The 14449-nt window shown below is 56.5% G+C and overlaps 6 protein-coding genes across 6 annotated transcripts; 3 read left to right on the forward strand and 3 right to left on the reverse strand.

The window, feature by feature from the left end:
* The first annotated feature begins 647 nt into the window (after positions 1-647).
* On the forward strand, positions 648-3777 carry SCHCODRAFT_02540143 (uncharacterized protein). The gene is made up of 7 exons (XM_003036769.3): positions 648-903; positions 955-1983; positions 2054-2183; positions 2241-2801; positions 2892-3048; positions 3127-3164; positions 3219-3777. The coding sequence occupies exons 1-7, from the start codon at positions 776-778 to the stop codon at positions 3342-3344; spliced, it is 2169 nt and encodes a 722-aa protein (XP_003036815.1). The 5' UTR covers positions 648-775; the 3' UTR covers positions 3345-3777.
* SCHCODRAFT_02268565 (Zn-dependent exopeptidase) lies at positions 3495-6861 on the reverse strand. The gene is made up of 14 exons (XM_003038119.2): positions 6642-6861; positions 6555-6592; positions 6446-6498; positions 6285-6395; positions 6120-6133; positions 6025-6069; positions 5779-5862; positions 5479-5575; positions 5242-5250; positions 4448-4551; positions 4268-4369; positions 4164-4213; positions 3952-4082; positions 3495-3796 (listed from the first exon to the last, which is right to left on the reverse strand). Exons 1-14 carry the CDS (start codon positions 6825-6827, stop codon positions 3645-3647), a joined length of 1176 nt encoding a protein of 391 aa, XP_003038165.1. The 5' UTR covers positions 6828-6861; the 3' UTR covers positions 3495-3644.
* Positions 6862-6963: 102 nt separating this feature from the next.
* SCHCODRAFT_02623646 (mitochondrial 54S ribosomal protein YmL19) lies at positions 6964-8081 on the forward strand. Its single transcript, XM_003036770.2, has 5 exons — positions 6964-7061; positions 7111-7149; positions 7197-7410; positions 7461-7620; positions 7678-8081. Exons 1-4 carry the CDS (start codon positions 7026-7028, stop codon positions 7613-7615), a joined length of 444 nt encoding a protein of 147 aa, XP_003036816.1. The 5' UTR covers positions 6964-7025; the 3' UTR covers positions 7616-7620; positions 7678-8081.
* Positions 8082-8776: 695 nt separating this feature from the next.
* On the forward strand, positions 8777-9983 carry SCHCODRAFT_02700629 (uncharacterized protein; the record flags this gene model as incomplete). Its single annotated transcript, XM_003036771.2, has 5 exons — positions 8777-8872; positions 9049-9177; positions 9535-9657; positions 9726-9848; positions 9909-9983. The coding sequence occupies 5 exons, from the start codon at positions 8777-8779 to the stop codon at positions 9981-9983; spliced, it is 546 nt and encodes a 181-aa protein (XP_003036817.1).
* A 275-nt stretch (positions 9984-10258) lies between these two features.
* Positions 10259-11789, reverse strand: SCHCODRAFT_02623654 (uncharacterized protein). Its single transcript, XM_050345189.1, has 4 exons — positions 11291-11789; positions 11134-11210; positions 10919-11043; positions 10259-10772 (listed from the first exon to the last, which is right to left on the reverse strand). The coding sequence occupies exons 1-4, from the start codon at positions 11336-11338 to the stop codon at positions 10438-10440; spliced, it is 585 nt and encodes a 194-aa protein (XP_050200669.1). The 5' UTR covers positions 11339-11789; the 3' UTR covers positions 10259-10437.
* A 307-nt stretch (positions 11790-12096) lies between these two features.
* SCHCODRAFT_02667138 (uncharacterized protein) lies at positions 12097-14304 on the reverse strand (the record flags this gene model as incomplete). Its single annotated transcript, XM_003038121.2, has 11 exons — positions 12097-12211; positions 12261-12415; positions 12471-12982; positions 13038-13262; positions 13312-13467; positions 13524-13572; positions 13627-13673; positions 13727-13810; positions 13859-13933; positions 13989-14138; positions 14259-14304. 11 exons carry the CDS (start codon positions 14302-14304, stop codon positions 12097-12099), a joined length of 1614 nt encoding a protein of 537 aa, XP_003038167.1.
* Positions 14305-14449: the final 145 nt, after the last annotated feature.

The following is a 14449-nucleotide window of genomic DNA, read 5'->3' on the forward strand; positions in this document are numbered from 1 at the left end:
TCCCTCTCCCATTTCTTTTCTCTTTTCCCTCTATTGGTTACGTGTTTGGCTCATCGAACTCGACGTGCCCCGAACTGGTTGCTGGTTGCGTTTGCGTCTTCTGTATGTACGTACTGATTGTAGATGTGACGGGTACCGGTGTCCTTCACAGGCTCAGTCTGTTGGCTCCTCGTCTTGAAAGCGCTTAGCTCTCCTGTCTGGCGTGTCCCTGGAACGCTGCCCTATACGCGTCCGTCTCCGTGGAACGCTTCTGCTCCCATCTCATGCGTCGCCCGTTTGTCGCGTGTTGCATCTTCGTATCATAGATCTAGTCGTCGTCCGACTGTTGTGGTTTCGTGGCTTGTGAGCACTGGTCTTTGCTTGCGCCTCAGTAGATATTCTTGAAACACGGACACGACGCGTTATTGCATGCTTTCATGAACTGTGGCCTGGTGAATGGCGAGGTGCATGCTGATGATCAAGAGGTGTGCGTTGCCGAGGAACGCGCAGCGTGCACTGATGACCGTCCGGCGGGAAATGATGAACGCCGGATGGCCGTGTGCTAACACGGGCTTCTAGGTGTGCTCGCCTTGGGCATGGTGATGAAGTCCCAGGCTTGCACATTTCGCAGCGCGAGAAGCAAAGACCAGCTTGTTTCTTACGGCCGGATGCTCGGTCCGATCGATCGCGCTCATGGGGAACCGCGACGCGACTTGGACATGATTACCTACTTACGACTTGCCAGGCAGATTCCTGCTCTCTTCCACGCATCCCCTCTTTTCTGCGCTACTTTGCCATGGTCCCCGTCAAGCGGGAGGTTACGAAGGAATCTCCGGAGGGAAGCAGCAAGCGCCTCTGCACCCCTGCCATTCGCCAACAGTTCGGGCGGGATTGCAGCATACGGGCGGGGGAGGACGAGATTGCGTGCGTCTGGTTCGCTATTATGGAGACTTGACGCTCATTAAGAACCTATAGCGGGGGCGTACCATACGTAGTTCATGTCCGAAGGAGAGGAACCGCGAAGGGGGACTCTTCGCGAGACGCGCCGTCATCCTCCTCACGAGACACACCCACAACTAACTCACGGCCCCCCTCTCGCTCCATACCATCTGGAAAAAGCGAGGATCCAGTCGATCTGACCGACGAATCACTCCTCGGCAAACGCGAGGAATCACCCCTGCACATTGACTTGACCTGGGACGAGGAAGATGAGAGTAAACCGACACTCAACGCTTCTGTACCTCCTCCGAATCCCTCTATACCTCCTTCTGGAGCTACAACGCCGTCCCCGGGACACATGATATCGTTCTCGAGGACTGCGGGACCCTCATCTGATGGCTCGAAGCCGCATTCGATTAGTGGCCCGAAACCGAGCTCATTGTCATCCACCTATCCATCTCAGTCCACTTCGAGGAGTCCTGCCAGTCAAGGCCCTCGATCTGGGCGGCCTATGTCGCGCAATGCCACCCCAGGTCCCTCCCGCCTTCGCGGTCAGCCCATGAATACACAACCGCCTTCGAGGGCTCCGCCGTCAGCGGCGAGCAATGCCACACAAACGAGGTCGCCGTCTGTGCGCCCCTCGCGAGCTGCAGCTGCAGTAGGTATCCGCACGCCTGCAGTGGGGTCTCGAACTGGGAGCAGCACGCCCTCGCAATCGAGCCGCCAATCCTTGTCCCCTTCCTACATCTCGAGCGATTCGGAAAGCGACTCGTCCTCGTCCGAAGACGACTCCGAACGTACCTCAGAGAGACAGAGGAAAAGGCCAACGCATCGTACGCAGGGTCGCCGTACCTTTCCCGACTACACAATTCCACATAAGCGCCCAGACGTGGATCTGTGGCCGGCTGCGAGCGTCCCGAAGGCAGCCCACGCTGCCGCACGGCGTATCCTGGTGTCTTCTGCGAGCAAGGAGTATCCGATTATGACTGTCTCGCGGCGTGGAGACCTGCAGTTCTTCCGCCCGTATGAGCCTGAGGATGAGTTCGAGGCGATGGGGGAGGCGAAGTGAGTTCTGAGTGGATTGTTGTCTCGATGCTCAAGCAATCACCCTACCGGAACTGACATACGCGTTCAGATTGACTCGCTTGGCTGGCAAGTCCATACCCTCTGAGGGCAGGAACCTAATAGAGGACGCGTGCGTCACAGCCAAAGGGAGAATGGTAGTTGCCTATCACAATGGCCCTGTACAAATCGCCTACATAGAGGTGCCCATCATTTTCCTCACACACCATTGTCCTGTTCTCATCTTGCGCGGCTCATAGATATCTTCTGACCATCCCCGTCTGATCCCAGCGTTGGAAAACGCACCGCATACGCCAATAACGCGCAAGAAGCGTCCCGACACGACGACTACCTGTCTCACGCCTGCTGTAGGTCCTGGCAAGGATGGCTTCTTCACCGGCGGTTGGGACAAGCACATCTTCTCTTGGGCTTTTGATCATGACCCTACTGACGCCGATACAATCGACCTGACCGCTGAATCCTCTGATATGGACATTAGCGACGATGAGGGCGACTCGAGTGTCGGCGCGGGCGACTCCAATGCTGGCGCGGACGACTCTCGTGGTCGCGTGCACACCGCCCACGGTCGCACCACCACCACGACGGCCTCCTCGAGTCTAATTCGAACGAAAGTCCTTCAGCTCGCCGCGGTGCCTCGCGCGCTAGCGAACGCGGGCAATAGATTGTTCGTCGGCTACCAGCAGACGCTCGTATCTATGGATCTTGCGCGCCCCGCCGCTGCACTCGCCACGTCCAAGTTGTCGAACTCGGTGCAGCAGATGCATGTGAATAAGGCAGAGGAGAGGGTGATTATGCTTGAGGTTCGTCATCACTCGTTGCTCATCCATCCATCGCTCACGCTGGTTATCTTCTGCTTTTGTGTATTCATTTGCTGATTGCACGACGCCTAGACGGACCACCGCGACCACCAGAATCAGCTCTACGATACTAGGGAAGGTTTCGACAAACCACCTGTCGTCCAGTTCGGCCATCGAACACACGAACAAGGCCACACATTTTACAAGGGCGACTTCTGGCTATCATACTTCGTACGAGGATATCCTGATCGTGCGTTCACTTTCCCTCCCCATTTTCCACCTCCCCATCCTGCTAGCGCGTCACTGAAATCCATTTCTCTTGCTTCAGACTCGCTCCGTGTATGGGACATCCGCAATGTGAAGACGGTACGTCCAGTATTTTTTTTTCGTTCAGGTCGTTGCTGACGTTTGCTTTCACAGCCTGTCCTGACCCGCACGACATCATGCGTGGTCACGCACGCTGTATTCCAGCCCGGAAGCGCGGGCACCGTACTTGCGTTTGGCAAGTCGGACGTGTTCTGTACGGACGTGAAGCGCGATGGGTAGACCTGTCACCACTATGTTGTTTGTTTCCAAATGCTGTCTAGCTGTCAATGTTTGTTGTCCATTGTTCGTTCGTCCAATCCAAAGCTTCGAGTACATGCAGTAATCATGCGTTATATTATTGTCTTGAGCGTATATCCGAATCCAAACAATCATCGTACGTCGTGAGATATCCATCCGATCCGTGTATTCAATCTACCTGAACGACTCTGGTATCGGAGTGCTCGTGAGCATGTAGCCCACCCTAGGGCATCCACTCCGCCCTGATCGCATGGTCTACTTTCACGTCTACTTCCACCAAGTCTACTGCTTCTTCGACCACCCACCAAGCTCTACCGCGAACGCCGTCGCGAGCTTGGAGAACTCGAGGATGTGCTCGAAGCTGAACTCGTCCGAGATGTCGGAGCGGTCGTTCGTCGAGTGGATGTTCTTGTTCGAGTTCTGGAAGGTGGATTCTGGAGGGGTGATGTTAATGTTGATTCGCGAGCAAGGGTGCCAGGACGAGGACAAACGAAAGGCAGTTGCATCCCCGCAAAAGGGATACTCGCAGCAGCTACCCCAAGCCGCTTGACGAACGACACATATCCAACACTGGAAAAGCCCCACTCACCAATCGTGAATGACGAAGGGTACCCGGCCTGCGTCCAAGACGCGTGGTCGCTGCACGCATAGCCACACTGCGTCTCGACGTAGGGGATGTCGAGGTAGAGGTCGACGAGCGCCTTGTTGAAGTTGGAGACCCTGGCAGGAGCGGTCAGACGAAGTTCATTATAGGTTACTTGCCCGCACAAGGAGATAAGCATAAGAAGAAAAGACACTCACTCCTCATCAACGAAGTCTGTAATAATCCCAACCTCCTCGCGGGTGCCGCGCTGCAATCACGGTCAGCTTCCTATTCCCTTGTCTTATGAACAAAGTCCCTTCACCTTCACCCAAGCAGTCATATCAAACTGGCTCGACGCAATCACATTCGCCTGCTTCGCCGCATAGTCCTTCGCGACGGCCTGCGAACCCAGAAGGCCGCCCTCCTGTGCATTGTGTGAGCAATGTCGAAGAGCCGCATTGTGTGAGCAAAGTCGAAGAGCAAAGATGACCCAAACACTTACCTCCGCAGAGTACCAGTGGAACTCGACCGTGCGGTCGGGCTGGAAGCCGGCGGCGATGAGCCCGCGGTAGGCCTCGAGGATGGTGACAGTGCCCGAGCCGTCATCTGTGAGGGTGGGGATACGCAGAAGAGAGTGGACAGTACGTAGGCGACGGTGAACAGCACGAAGGCAATAGCGAACGATTTGTATGCGGGGGTGAAGGATACGCAGAAGTGATGCAAATGAAGTCAAGGGGTGAGAATAGCGAAGCCAAAGTGGTGACAATAGCGAAGCCAAAGTGGTGACAATAGACATGAGGAGGATGCGTGATAAAGACCAGGCAGCGAAGCGGTGAAGAGAAGCGACATCGGAGGGGCGGAAAGGGACCGACAACGAAGCAGTGGAAAGGGACCGACAGAGAAGCAGTGGAAAGAAGGGTCATTGAAGGGACGGAAGAAGCGATATCGAAGGTGAAGACGGGAGGTTCCGGTTCGCGAAGGCGGGGATAGACGCGAAGGTGAGGGAAGGGGTAGACGCCGATCAATGTATACATAGGTTCAGAGGGAGGTCAGGGCACATGAGAAGAGGGCGGAAGAGTCGGCCCGCGCAGTGAAGGGATGCAATTGAGTGAAGGGTAGCGCGATCGAGCGAATGGTAGCGCGAATTGGCGAAGGGCATCACAGGATGATGAATGGTAGGGAAGGGAAAGGTGCCGCAATTCAACGAAGGGGCGAAGGCAACCACAATTCAGCAAAGACATGAAAAGGTCCCGTCAGCAAACACATGATAACCAGGAGGTGAAGACAACTTCTTACCGTCGGCGCCTAGGGAGAGAAGCGAAGCGTCAGTATGCTGTCAAGTGCTGCGCCGAAGGCCCATGGGCCCGTGGCGCGCAAGGTCCACCAAAGGGACCGTTGCGCGAAGTCCACAGGGACATCGAACGAAGCCCAACGGGACATCGAGCGAAGCCCAAATGGACATCGTACGAAGCCCAGTAAGACCGTCGCGGGAGACGGAAAAGGAACCGCTGTGCGAAGGAGAAAGAAACGCACCTGGAGCGGGGAGGAAGGGCCACATGTTCGTGCTGTCCTGGTGGGCAGACACGATGACGACCTCGTCCGGCTTGGTGGAGCCCTCGATGCGGACGATCTGTGGGCGAGTTCGGGGTCAGCAAATGGACCATACCCGCAGATGATCAATGGGAGGGAGCCGGGTCAACAGCTGATAGAACGCTGAGCCTCGTCGATGGAGGCAAGTCCAGCGTTATTGGCAAGTCAGCCACTACCAGAAATGTGATACTCATCGACGAGGGACCCATTCCACCACCCACGGAACAAAGCAAGTCCACTCACGATAGAGTTCTGGCCCCATGAATGCGGGAACTCCTTGAAGGTGATCAGATCGCGCAAAGCGTCCGGCGCGAACTCGTCCGTGATCTATTGGGAAGAGCGTCAGTGCCAGATTCGGAGATCTCCACTTTGTGGGTGCCTCGGGGAAGCTACTCGATCGCTGGTCGCCCACAAAGTAGCGCCATGCTATTCGATAGCTGACCCGCGGCACCCACAGAGCAGCTCGAGCGATAGAGTGAATGCGCGGACCTCGGAGATCCTGGATAGAAGCCACTGCTGACTCTGCTTGCCAGTCTAGAAGGGCATGAGTTGGGAGAGCGTGGCGAAGAGTAGGTCAAGTTTACGTCTGAGCGATAGTCTGCGAGCGAGGTCAGTGGTAAGCGGTGCGAGTAGATGAATGGTCATCGGTGCAAGGGGATGAGTGCTAAGGGTGCTGCGAGAATGGATGCTAGAGCCAAGAAGATTGTGTACCAGGACCACGAGTGAGAGCGATACGAGGGCGGACGTACATCTGGTCCGGAAGCTGGTAAATTTAGCCAGGTTCGCCTTCGGGCCGTCCGTGGACAGAGACTTGATGATGGGGAAGACGAGGTCGGTGGCGTTGGGCTTAGGAAGGGCCTCTGCTCGGCATCAGCAGTTGTTCGTAGGTGATATCAGATATGTAGCTCACGTCGCTCCCGCTGGAGATTGGCTGCGTATGCGCTCAAATCGGGCGTCTCCGTGCTAAAGAGGGCCTGGTTCATGAGCAGCTCAAGGCGTAGGACGTACAGAATGCGTACACATCGAAGAAGTTGATTCCTTGCGCCTTGAGATGGATCTGAGTGCGTGTGAGTGACAGTGACCACGATTTAGGGTGGGTTATTTACCTTCTCGAGTTCGCTTACGCGTCTGGGCGTCGCGTCGCCCTCGAGGAGCACCAGGCGCTGCTCGGTGAGGTCGAGGGAGAAACCGGGCTGCTTGCTGAGGACGGTCTGGCCGTCAACGTGGTAGTCGATGGCTGGGGCCGCGAGGGCGGTCGAGCTGAGGAGAGCGAGTGCGAGTAATCCCTTCATGGTCCTGAGCAACCAGCGGCGTGCGCCTGCGTCTCGTCACAGCATCACTTTCGGGGAAGCCGCCGTTTGATCCGGACCCCGCCCGCCCACGTGCACCACGTGCACCGATCGGGAAGCAGGCAGCAACTCTCCTCACGCGCCGACGACGCGGAACGCGCCTCCCTCCCTTCTTTCTCTGGCGGACTAGATTGAGGCACCATGTCGAAGGCTCTCCAAGCACGGTCTCAGATGATTGTGCGTATCTCACTCTAACTTTTTGCGCAATTTCTGACGAAATTTCCAGCGCCTAGTGGTAGGGGCCGGGAAGGCGGCTCCGACTCCGGTGCGTAGTTTGCAGAGCCAGATAGACGCCCGCTCATGCGCCCATAGCCAGTTGGTCCCGCGCTCGGTGCCAAGGGTGTCAAGTCCATGGATTTTTGCAAAGAGTTCAACGCACGGACAGCGCACTTCGAGGTTGGCGTCCCCGTCCCCACGGTCGTGAACGTCAATCCGGACCGCACATTCACCTTCACCACGAACACCCCCCACGTCTCTTACTTCATCAAGAAGACGACAGGCATTGACAAGGGTACCGGGCGCCCAGGTCCGTCTGCATTTCTCCCACATTCGTGGCAGCAAGCTTACGTTCTGCAGGGCACGATATACTAGCGACAATGTCCTTGAAGCATGTGTACGAGATAGCCAAGATCAAGGCCACTGACGAGCACATGCGCCACCTGAGCCTCGAGTCCATCGCGAGGATGGTCGTCGGCTCTGCGCGCAGCTGTGGGGTCCAAGTAGTTCCTTGATCTAGGTATGGACGCGCACCCATTATCAACCCTCTGTCTCACGCCCGCCTTCATATCTCCAGCTCTGCCTCTTCATCTCGGGTACCACGTCCGTGAGCCAGTCCGATAGCCACAGTAGCTCGCGCCTGCGGCCCGAGTGCATCCTCTCGCGAACCATGGCGCTTGTGGGAATCTAGACGGCGGCGTCGGCTACGCGTAGCCCTAACGTTACGACGTTTGGTATGCACATCCTGGTAAAGTCCCTTGCGCGGCACGAATTAGAGTTTACCCTCCTTTGACAATCAAATGTGCCACGTTCCTCCCCTCCTCCTAAAGGTACCGACCGAGCGTTCCGCGCCTCCTGGGTCGACTTCGCCTTTACCGTCACAAAAGGCTCGATGAGCTGCCTTCCTCGACGTCTCGCTTTTGACTATTGCGCATCATCCCTCGCCGCCTTCCTCCCTCCAGGGTTCCCAACTTCCCCTCCCAGTCTAGTTCACCCCCTGTAAACGCCCCGCCTCGCCGTACACACGAGGCGGAAACGAGGCAAGCGGGCTCCGGCAGAGGGTAGGTGTAGATTGCGATTGAATAACCAATCCCGCACCATCAACTTTCCAAATGCCGTTATCGCCACAGGCATCTCTGCCTCGGGACGATCGACCTTGCAGCCCTCGCGAAGCCTGCGCGAAGTGAATATGCCGCTCGCGAGGCAGGTGTGCCCGCCGCTCGTCATCGGGCAGCGCCGACAAGGGGTGCCCCTTACGGTAAATCCTCCCATGGGCCGTGGGCGCCTACGCGGTCGCCCAGCTTCTCCAGACACCACCTGAGCGCTCCACTATGCATGGCCAGTCGATCGCGTCTGCCAACAAGCCGACACGCTGAACCCGCGAGTCGACTTTATCTTGAGACCTGCAGGACCCGCCACCACGTTTTGATCTTGCGCGGATCTGTTCTTCCCCCCTGCGCGCGCATATTAAAGGGAGGCGCGCACGCGTTGGGACTTTACACCCACCTCCCTCCGCCTCTTCGTCTAGCCACTAAGGGCTTCACGACCAGAACCCCTCCGCAAACTACACGCGTCCTCCCCGCGACCGTACCCCGTGTGTCCCCCACAACCTCCTCTACCTTCGCATTAGCATCTTCCCCCTACACTACACGCTCCTCCTCTCCAACTGACTCGCAATGGCCGCCTCATCGAACGACATCCTTTCCTGGACAAACCAGGACCCGCGCGAGTCCGAGCTCTTCAACCCCTTCGGCCTCGCATACCGTTTTCAAGTGAGTGGCCTCGAATGTGCTTGATCTTCACCTGCTTTTCTATCACATCCCCCCCTTCTTCCTGCTTTCCTTCTTCATCCATCAGCTCTTGCTTTACCTTCTCCTCACACGCCTCATTTCCCTACATTGTCTCGCCGCTATATCATGATGACCGGAATTCTGACTGCCCCTGCCAGACTGCTGTCGGCGCCAACGGCAACACCGTCACCACTCTCTGGCGTACTATTCGCGTGAACAAGGAAGACCGCGTCGCGAAGTTCGAATGGGCCGCCAATGGTGGCTTGGGACGAGTACTAGTCGGGAAGGTGAGCAGCGACCATTTCTTTTGGTTGGGTCATCCTGCGGGTACCTAGTACTTCGTCGAAGCCCTTGCGCACTCTCCGGGACGCTGCATTGTTCCTTGCGTTCTCCCCTACATTGTCCCCTGGTGGATCTTTCGCGGGTCTTGTCTTTACGACGGGCCCTCGAATCTGGGTCTGCGGCGGGTCCCTTGGATCGCTCAAGTGTGCCCTGCGCGTCGTTTGTGGCACCCAAGCCCCCTCTATCACCTGACTACCCCACCTACCTACCTTTCTCCTCCTCGCCCCCGGCCTCCTAAGCACCATTCACCGGCGAAGAGGCATCACCTCCTGGCCAAGAGCTCTAGCTAACGCCCCGGACAGAACCTGATGCCGATGAAGGACCTGGTACGACCGGACGCGCGGATACAGAACGGGCGGATTTTCAATGGCCCCGATGGCGCGCAGTACCGCTGGCGAGTCGCCAGTAATGGCGTCGATGTTGTTGTACGTGCCGCCCCGCTCGGGCTCGCACCGTACGGTCTAAGCCAGAGCTGACGCCGCCTCCCTCGCAGCTGCAAGACGCGAACAACAACGTCATCGCGTTCTACCACCCCCACAACCCACCAACGCAGTACACAAAGTACGAGGTCCACGGGGAGCTTCACTTCGTCCGCAGTGCGGGCGCTGGCACGGTGGTGAGCATCGCCCGGCTGAATGGGGAAGCGCGCCACTCATCTGTCTTCCTTGTTTCCCAGACGCATCCTCCCATGATGGATATGGTGGTGATAACCGCTATGCTCTACCGCTTCTGCGCGATGTGGGGGATCTGATGTGCTAGCTCGCTCTGCTTGCTTCTCTGCTCGTCTCGCTGTTTTCCTGCACTTGTACATGCCCATGCCCCGCATACATCCACTGTAGCACCACCATGATCGTCACCTAATTGTTGTTGTCTTCGTTTCAAATTACGCATGTCCTTTTACGGCTGTTTATTCTGACAATGCCATGCACGAAGCCTCACGCTCAACTGATCGCTTGAAGATATCCTCGTCTCATCTCTCGGAAAGGAGGTGCGCTCCGCGACAGCCGCGTACGCGAGCGACCCTCCGTCGGCTCCTATCCCTCAATAATCCACGTCCTCTTCCGCGCGATTTTGCAACGGAAGCTGGTTGCGATCCATCGATAGCAGAACATCGGGGTGCTTGATTCACGTGTGGACGGCGAGGCAGAGCGGATTCAGATGTAAGTATCCTCCCACCCTGGCCAGCTGACAGCCTCATTGCTCTCCTACATCTTGGACGGGATCTGGTCCCCCGACGACGCGGCGTCGAGTATGTCATCGACCGTGCGGATGACCCAGGCCGTCCCCTCGTCCGACGCGAGCCACTTGTCCTCCTCGGTCAGACCCTCCACGTCGCGCGCCTTGAGCAGCCCGAAGACGTGGCTGGTAAGCTGCGGTCCGACGCCGCCCTCAGCGCGAAGGCAGGCCGTGCCGACGATAGAGCCCATCGCGCGGCTGAGGTTGCCCTGGTCGACGTCGTCCTTGCCGCTCTCGTCGTGGAATGACCTCACTTGACCGGGCATCGGCGAGAGCAGGGCGCCATAGCTAGTGATAATGAAAGCTAAATCAAATCGGACGATCAGCCTGAATCGAGGGAGGGCGCGTGGGCGGGAGGATGCATTGCGTCCCATGCGTCTGGATCCATGAAGAAGCAACGTGTAGATGCGGCAGGTGCGGCACGACTAGGTGTGGATGGGCGCGACATACCAATGAAGTCAGGATGGTACCCGCCCAGCTTCGAATAGAGTTTCTCGGCGTGTGGCGTATAAATGGAGTTCCACAGACCCTGGCCTCGGGACAAAATTGCCTCAATGTTGTAGGGAGTGGGTGTCCTAGTGTGGGTATACGTTTATGCACGACATCAGCCTACAACGGTCAAAGGGCGCCAGTGGAAAGCTAGCGCCAGACAAGGAAGCACTGACCTGCGGGACTCGGTTCTGAGCGAGGCCTTGACGTCTTCGTCGAGAGCCTCATGCCAAGCGGCGAGAGATAGGATGACCTGAGAGTATATCAGTTCAGTACGAGTTCCGAGCCGGGATCTCGGTGAAGGCGAAAGAACGAATAGACCAGGATACTCACCCGCGGGACGCCAACAAAGATAGTGCTCTTGATGGCCGCCTCGCGCATCAGCGCCGCTCTGTTAACGGCACGAGCCAGATCTCCATAGCGAGTCTTCGCATCATTGGGGTCGGCGCGGGTCACGAAGCGATAGAGCTGCCCAAGGGTGGCGAGACGGTTCGTCGTCAGCAATGAGCATGTCTAGACGAGCTAGTATCAGCAGGTCGCCTTTGGCGCGACACAAACTGATTTCAAGTAAAGCGGCAGTTTGTTCGCACAGATAGAACCAGCCAGCCCGTTTCGGCCTTCTTGGTCTTGGCGTCCTGGAAGGTGCGCTTCAAGACATTGTTGAGCGTAGATAAAGGCGGGCTCGGGAGTGATTGAGGGTTCCGGAGGGTCAGGAGCTGCTTCACAGCTGGGGGGAGATGCTTGACGACCATGGTGAGAGTCAAAAGCAGAGGCGAGCTGCGAAAAAGAGCCCTATCCAGCTGTCTTGGTGGGAGACAAAGCCAACTTTAGGACCGTAGGAAACCGCAATGGTCACCCGACATTCCACCGGATGTTGCCGATCACGGGATCGTGCAACATATACCACGTGTAAAGTTGAACTTTCATGCGTAGTCCTCCTCGATCAGACAGACCTCACGACTTGCTATTCAGATTGACCTGAAAGCCTGCGTCTGATTGCGCTGATACTTTACAAGATGATGGTGCTCCTGAACAGATAGGGAATCACATGTTCGAAGAGCGTTCGTTATTGCCCGAGTCCCGGGTGTGGTATAGGAAAGAAGAACTTTTTATGAGTGAGTTCATTGTTGCTAGCGACATCACGTAGCCACGAAAGGAGTCTGCTTCCAGTACGTGAAGTCCGCGGGGACTAAGCTTGAACGCCCGTTGCCCGTGCTGTATATTCCGAAGGCGGCGCCTTTGAAGAAGAAACCTCTGTATCTGCATTAGCGAGCAGTATGAGTATAAAGGGTGAAGGACTAACCCAAAGGGAGGGACGCTGATAGCAGCGCTGTCGAAGGTAACAGGGTATACCCAGTCCTCATTCGCTTCGGCGTACCCAAGTGTATACTCGGTAGGCTTGCCGATGGCGGTCAGCTTTACTGGCCCCTCGGAGGTCGAGAGCGGATAGTATTGAACCTGAATGACGTTTGTAAGTCGCAAGCTCAGGCCAAGCGCTGATTTTCAGACTCACCGTCGTTATGGTATTATTCGTGTAGGTCAGAGACCACGGATCAACCTGCTCCGCTTGCACAATAGTTCTCACTTTGATGAACCTGCCCTCGCCACCACCGGGGTTCCCGGTAATCGCAATCTCGTTATGCAGCTGATCCCCGTAGTAGACACTGATGCCCGCCTCCGTCAAATTATCCGTCGGCCGGAAGTCGAGCTCCGTCTCGAAGACTTCGTTATAACTCGTCTGCTTGCGCAGCAGGAGTGCCGCGCTGTCGCGGTCTCCGGGAGCGTAGGCATTGGCATTCAGCCTGAGATATCCAGGCCGTGCGGTGAGGGAGTGGAAAGGCTTGTACGGCGTCCGGACGTAGTAGAAGGTCTTGTCGAGGGGGTCGGTGTCGAAGTCGTTCGTGTAGTTGGTGAGGGGCGATTTGTCGTCGAGGACGCCCTCGATATGCTCGCTGATGGGATCGCCGTTGTTGAACACCGGCCAACCGTCTTCCCAAGAAACAGGGAAGAGGTATGACTCTCGACCTAGTGAGAGAACCATGTCAGTGCTTTACAAATGCCCCGCCGAAGGGGCTCATACCCAGCTGAATGTGACTATCGTTGCCGCCTTGCGGCCGCCCTCCTAGAGCCACTCCCCACCAAGAACCGTCCGCTCCCTCGACGAAATCCGCATGGCCAGTCCTTTGCACAGGCAAGGTCGGATCCGCGCCGTTGAACAGGATGGGGTTCTTTGGGTTGTTCTCCCATGGCCCAGATGGCGAAGGCCCTCGTTGGATCGTTGCCCTATGGTGCTGGTCGGTTCCGCCTGCAGAACAATATAAGTTACATCCTGCGCCAGTAATAGGAACTCGCACCCTCGGCAATGAGCAGATAGTAAGTCCCATTGATGAGGTAGACATGCGGGCCTTCTGGACGTGACGACGAGTTCAGAGGCAGCGTGCCACTGAAGATGAGCTCGTCGGGCGTCAAAGAATTGCCAGTCGCAATGTCGATCTTGTTCTGATGAATCCCTAACAATATAAGCGTCAGGAGGTATCCATACAGTGAGCACTATACGCTTTCTTACCGTATATTTTGTCCACCGCGTTATTGATACCGCACCACGTATTGTACACCTGTCGCTCAGTTCAGCAAGAATGAGAAGGCGAAGATGTACGATGTATGCTTACATCGCCATTATCATCGAAGAAGAGGTCTGCATCGTATCCAAGCGAGTCTGAAGCGTTCTGGGTCAGTTAAGCCACAGTAAATGATAGACGTGTTTCTCACTAAAGTATATAGGATCGCTCCACTCTCCCTTAAAGATATCATTTGTTGTCACATAGAACGACCTTGGGAACAGTCTATACTCGTCTGCCAGATGTTAGACTCCGAGATACAAGCAATTTTGAAGCAACTGACTTGTATACGCATGCCGCGCGGTGGCGACAAGGTAGAAGGTGCCGTTGTTGTATCTCAATCCAGGTGCCCATAAACCTCAACGGTGAACGGTATGAGTGGACATGCAACACCGGATCCTGAGATCGCTCACCGGCATCAGTAGGCGTTCCAAAGAGACTGAGCTGAGAAGGACGATTGAGCGCGTGTCCGATGAGTTCCCAGTCGACCAAGTTCTTGCTGTGATAGATGGGATGGTCAGGGAAGTACTCGAACGTCGACGTCGCGACAAAGTAGTCCTCCCCTACGCGCAGAAAGGTTGGGTCAGGGTTCCATCCAGGTAGGAAGGGGTTTATGAGTGCAGAACAGCACCCTTACAACGAAGTCAGTAACACTGGCTAGCAAGAGCATCTAGGCACCTCACCCGCCAGAATGACGATTGGCGCCAGAAAGAGGGAAGTGGGCTTCATCCTAACCAGTGGGTTGCCCGTAAGAAACGCACCTCGCGCGTATATATGTGCACTCGCACCGGGTCAGCAGACCGCGCCATTCTCGCACGTACCTCAACAAGCGGCCCGGCCGGTTGCCACCCTCGACATCATATGTTCAGGCATC

Source organism: Schizophyllum commune, assembly GCF_000143185.2.
Source record: "Schizophyllum commune H4-8 unplaced genomic scaffold SCHCOscaffold_5, whole genome shotgun sequence".
Lineage (NCBI taxonomy): Eukaryota > Fungi > Basidiomycota > Agaricomycetes > Agaricales > Schizophyllaceae > Schizophyllum > Schizophyllum commune.

Bases quoted from the DNA above. Each gene is read 5' to 3' on its own strand.
- SCHCODRAFT_02268565 (XM_003038119.2), bottom strand. From the start codon at position 6,827: ATGAAGGGATTACTCGCACTCGCTCTCCTCAGCTCGACCGCCCTCGCG. The intron at 5,576-5,778 runs GTGAGTGGACTT...ACTCGCCCACAG, and splicing joins CATGGGGCCAGAACTCTATC to ATCGTCCGCATCGAGGGCTC. The intron at 4,083-4,163 runs GTGAGTGTCTTT...CGCTCCTGCCAG, and splicing joins ACAGACTTCGTTGATGAGGA to GGTCTCCAACTTCAACAAGG.
- SCHCODRAFT_02623646 (XM_003036770.2), top strand. From the start codon at position 7,026: ATGTCGAAGGCTCTCCAAGCACGGTCTCAGATGATT. The intron at 7,150-7,196 runs GTGCGTAGTTTG...ATGCGCCCATAG, and splicing joins GGAAGGCGGCTCCGACTCCG to CCAGTTGGTCCCGCGCTCGG. The intron at 7,411-7,460 runs GTCCGTCTGCAT...TACGTTCTGCAG, and splicing joins CAAGGGTACCGGGCGCCCAG to GGCACGATATACTAGCGACA.
- SCHCODRAFT_02540143 (XM_003036769.3), top strand. From the start codon at position 776: ATGGTCCCCGTCAAGCGGGAGGTTACGAAGGAATCTCCGGAGGGAAGC. The intron at 904-954 runs GTGCGTCTGGTT...AAGAACCTATAG, and splicing joins GCGGGGGAGGACGAGATTGC to CGGGGGCGTACCATACGTAG. The intron at 2,802-2,891 runs GTTCGTCATCAC...CACGACGCCTAG, and splicing joins AGAGGGTGATTATGCTTGAG to ACGGACCACCGCGACCACCA.
- SCHCODRAFT_02623654 (XM_050345189.1), bottom strand. From the start codon at position 11,338: ATGCGCGAGGCGGCCATCAAGAGCACTATCTTTGTTGGCGTCCCGCGG. The intron at 11,211-11,290 runs GTGAGTATCCTG...ATATACTCTCAG, and splicing joins TCTTTGTTGGCGTCCCGCGG to GTCATCCTATCTCTCGCCGC. The intron at 10,773-10,918 runs GTATGTCGCGCC...GATTTGATTTAG, and splicing joins GTACCATCCTGACTTCATTG to CTTTCATTATCACTAGCTAT.